This window comes from Bison bison, unplaced genomic scaffold (genome assembly GCF_000754665.1).
Source record: "Bison bison bison isolate TAMUID 2011002044 unplaced genomic scaffold, Bison_UMD1.0 scf7180017864238, whole genome shotgun sequence".
Classification (NCBI taxonomy): Eukaryota; Metazoa; Chordata; class Mammalia; order Artiodactyla; family Bovidae; genus Bison; species Bison bison.
Window position 1 is genome coordinate 3,280,860 of NW_011494810.1, and position 4,490 is coordinate 3,285,349.

The 4,490-nt window shown below is 56.2% G+C and overlaps 1 protein-coding gene across 2 annotated transcripts in view; it reads right to left on the minus strand.

The window, feature by feature from the left end:
• Positions 1-4,490, minus strand: part of TSPAN17 (tetraspanin 17) — a 10,648-nt gene extending 6,158 nt beyond the window's left edge. For both annotated transcript variants that reach the window (XM_010846587.1, XM_010846588.1), the window contains exons 1-3: positions 4,271-4,490; positions 935-985; positions 697-843 (exon numbers count right to left, since the gene is read on the minus strand). In XM_010846587.1, the coding sequence (XP_010844889.1) occupies positions 697-843; positions 935-985; positions 4,271-4,357 (285 nt within the window). In that variant the 5' untranslated portion in view covers positions 4,358-4,490. The remainder of the gene's footprint in view (positions 1-696; positions 844-934; positions 986-4,270) is intronic.

Sequence of the window (4,490 nt, forward strand, 5' to 3'; positions counted from 1 at the left end):
CAGAGGCAGCCAATTAGGATTAAGGTGATGCAATTAAAGAACTTTGGCAGAATGGCTGGGAAAGGAGAGACTCACTCAGCCTCCAGCAGAGTTCCTGGGAGGGCGGCTTGAAGCCAATACCTCCGCCCGCCCCCGCGCCCGATTCCTGGACATTTTCCACCCCAAGGGGTCGGAGCCAACTCAGAGGCACAGAGCTGAGAAACAGAGAGGCTAGGCCAAGTGACACTGTGGTGGCCCCTGGATCCAAAGGCACTGGCAGCTAACACATCCCTGGGTTTTCTTAATGCCCATTTTCGCTTAGGGCCCAGGCCACTAGGTTTCGGTCACTTAAAACAGCTGCTGCTGCTGCTTAGTCGCTTCAGTCATGTTCGACTCTGCAACCATTAGGGACTGTAGCCTTCCAGGCTCCTCTGTCCATGGGCTTCTCCAGGCAAGAATACTGGAGTGGGTTGCCATGCCCTCCTCCAGGGGATCTTCCCTACCCAGGGATTGAACCCAGGGCTTCTTTACCGCTGAGCCACCAGGGAAGCCCCACTTACAACAGAGGATCCTATAAATGTATTAATAATACAAATCTGGTGACCACTGTTAAAATTACACAATAATAAAACTACCATTATTAAGCATGAACTATATGTAAGAAGTGCATGGGAGGAGGTTGGGGTCCCCAGTGAATCTAGGTGGGTGGGCACTCACAAATTTGAGCAGGAAGGTGTTCTCCCGGAGGGCCCCAATGCAGCCGGCAAAGCCCAGCACGGACATGACGCCTCCAACCACCACAAACAGCCACACAGGGTCAAGGCCTCCCAGATCTGTCAGTGCCGAGATGTTGGAGAGAACGCCCTGTGCAGGGGGAGCAGAGGCAAGTAGAGGGGGACTGGCCCTCCCACCATCTCAGCCCATAGCAGCCCTGCACCATATCCCACTGCCTTACCTTCTCACTCCAGGCCCAGAGACCGATGGCCAGGAACAGGGCCCCCAGCACCTGCAAGAGCAGCAGCAAAGAGCTGAAGGCTGCGGCACCAACATTCTTTCCCATCCCCAGCAGAGCCCCCTCCCTGCTGGTGCTCAGGCTCTTCAGGAAGCCACAGGGAAAGAGAGAAAGAGGAGAAAGCGCTGTAAATGGGATCCAGGGTCTTCTCCATCTTTCTAAGACTGCATCTCAGTGTTTCTTCCCACAGGGCACAGCTTGAACACTGAACCCTCCCCAGCCCTAAGAAGGGATCCCTTCTTGGAACTTCAGAATTGGAGCAGAGGAGGGCCAAAACAGTCCCACCAAGCAGCAGCGACTGGTTCCTGAGCCTCTTCCCTCACCTCAGGCCTATGGTAGGATTCCAGGCTCCTGGCATCCTCTCCAGTATCCTCCCAAGTCTGGTCCTCCTGCTTCCCTGCAATTCTGTGACTGCCACTCTACTCCCGTCCCACCTTTCCAACCTCCATCTGCCAGAGTACATCTTGGCAGCTCATAGCCAAAGATCTCTGAATGACCAGGAATCCCAGTGAAGAGCTAGATCAGCAGAGGGGCCCTGGGCTAGGCCTCCTAACCACCACCCACCATCCCACCTCATCTCCGTGCTAGGATGAGCCCGGGATGTTCAGGGCAGCTGCCTGAACCCGAGCAGGACATCTAGTCTCAGAGGGAGAGCGCCCCTCCTGCCCAAGCGAGGCCATGACCCTACCTCTTCGGACCTCTGTCTCCCACCTGCTTTCTCTACAGGCTCCCTCCCCGCCTCAGCGCAGAGCCTCAGTCAACTCCACCCCTGGCCAGCCACCTTTAGCACCCACCCCTTTCTGACCCCAGGCTCTTCTCACTGCTGTACTCTTTTTCTAGAAATATTTTTCCTTCCCTCCCCTACACTAGATCTGGGATGTGAAACCAAACCTCACTTCTCCTGCCTCATCCCATCTGACCCGCCCATGGCCTTTAGACAGGTGAATGATTACTACTTTCTCTTTTTTAAACCTCCCCATGGTTAACGCAATGCCATTCCTCCTCCAGCCCTTTCTCAGCCTCCCTCCTACAAGTCTCTGCTTCACTGGTGCCATGCACAAGGCCACCCCCTCCTCCACCAGGTTCCAACCTCAACCTCCAACCTACCCTTCTTCTTCTCAAACTCATCTTTCACCTCATCATGACACTGGGATTCTGCCAATCTCCACCCAAACCTCTCGCTGGCTCTAGAGCCCTTAGTCCACCTGCCTGCTGCAAAAGCCTCCGCGTTCCAGGCTCCATCTCATGCACCGAAAATACATCAGTGAAAAGGGCACATGAGCTCTCAGCCTTCATGGAGTTTACACTCCAGTGGGGGAAACCCATAGTGAGCAAACAAGGTAGTTTCAGATACCAACAGAGCCTTTACAGAAAATCAAACAGGGTGATGTGATGGGAAGTGATGTGACGGGAAGTGATGGGAGCATGTTTCAGTTAGGGAGCATGGTGACATTTTAGCTGAGGCCTGAATGATGAAACGGGGCATTGAAGAGAAAACAATTCCAGGCAGTACTGAATTCCAGGCAGAAGTACTGAATTCCAGGCGGAAGTACTGAATTCCAGGCGGAAGTACTGAATTCCAGGCGGAAGTACTGAATTCCAGGCGGAAGTACTGGCAAAGGCCTAGTGGTAAGATCATGGTTGGTGGGGCAAGGGACAAACTGAAGACATGAAGCCAGACACCACAGGGTGCTCTGGGCCAGTCCTGTCAATTCAGCCTGATAACTTCCCCTGAAACCTTCCTCACCTTGTCCACCCGCCATCACCCCTCCTTTGCCCTAGCCCGCCTCCCTGGTCTCCTTGCCCATGGCAGTCAGGCAGATCTGCCTCTAATACAGAAGCCAAAACAAATCCATCCCCACTGCCCTCAACATGAAACTCAAACTGCCCCACCCTGGGGCCTTTCACACTTGGAGTCCCATCCTGGGGAACCCTGGAACAAGCCTGGGTCTCTCATGCTTCTCCCCCGCTGACATTTGGCAGCTCCCTCTGCTCAGTGCTCTGCCTCACTTCCACCTACTGCCCACTGAGCTGTCACCTTGGCTCTGCACTTACTGGCTGTGTGACTCTGGGTTAAATGACTTAACCTCTCTGTGCCTGTTCCTTCACCTATAAAATGTAGATTATAATTAAAGTAACTGTGAGAATACAGTAAGTTATAATTCATGTCATCTGCCTAACAGCCCTGAGGAGCAGGCTTCATCATCCCCCACTCCCTGTTAGGGAAGCTGAAGCCCAGAGAGAAGTGACTTGCCCACTGTCTCACAGATGGGCTGGAGACAACCAGAGCCCCAGACTTTCCCACCAGACCAGCTCTCTGCACATGGCCCACACTCTTGAGGCTGTGGCACTGCAGGGGCCAAAGGACACCCACACTGCCGGAGCAGCTTGTGGGCAGAGAGCAGTGCCACTGATTCCTGCTAAACAAAACTGAGTGGGCCTGACATTCTGACCAAGGCGTCAGGAGTAGAGACTGAAGAGTCAGCAAGTAGCCTTGGAGAGATAGGATGGGGGAGGGAGAAGGGAAAGATGACTTGGCAACCCCAGGGATAAGGATTCCACCCTGGGAGGGGCACCAGCAGTTCCCTTCTCCATACAGAGACAGCCTGGCCCTGACACCTCGATTTGCTCAGCTGTGGAATGCTGAATTCTGTTCCCCAAGGCCAGCTCTCCCGGCCTTTCATTAGGGAATATCCCCCTGTCCTCGGCCGAGAACTAGGGCGACTGGCCCTCCTTGCCTGCAGGCCTCTTAGTTTGGGGGTGGGAGTTTGACCTATTCCCGCCCCCCGCCTCGCCCCCCACCTCTTTATAGGGGCTTAAGGCGAAGCGGTAGGCCCAGGTACTGGAGCGGTAAAAGGGCTGGAGAGGGAATCCAGCCCTTCGCGGAGGCTTTCCATAGGGACATCGGCAAAACCAGAGGTGGGGCTCCGCGGACCCCTTACACCGCAGGGTAAGGGAGGCAGAGAGGGCGACCCACACCAAGCAGGGCCGCGGGGTCTTCACCGAAACATCTCCCATTTCTCCGCTGACCCCTGAAAAGACCCCGGAAGACTACCCCTCCCCATCCTACTACCGCAGTGGCTCGGACCCGCCCCCTGGAATCCGGGCCTCTCTAATTCCCTCAGGTGCTCCAGAGGGTGGGCGTGGAGGTGGGAAGGGGAGGAAGAAGTTAGGGGACGGTCCCAAGGCCTTGTGGCAGAGTGTCTCCCCCTAGTAGGAGACTGAGCCTCCTCCTTTCGCCAGCCCCTGCACAGGGCCCAGAACCCACCCCGCGCTCACCCAGAAGACGATGTTGAAGCCAAACAGGAAGTATTTCCCGCAGCAGCCGACCTCGGGTTCCTGGAAGTGCTGGTGCTTGCCGGGCATGGTGAGTGGCCGCACGCCGGCCCGGGAACCGGGCCCGGAGGCTGGGCCCAGCCCTCGGCGGGCCGCCCTGGGCTAGAGCCGCCCGGGGCCTAGCCCGGCGGCTGCGGCTTCATGGCCGCGGCCACACAGAGAG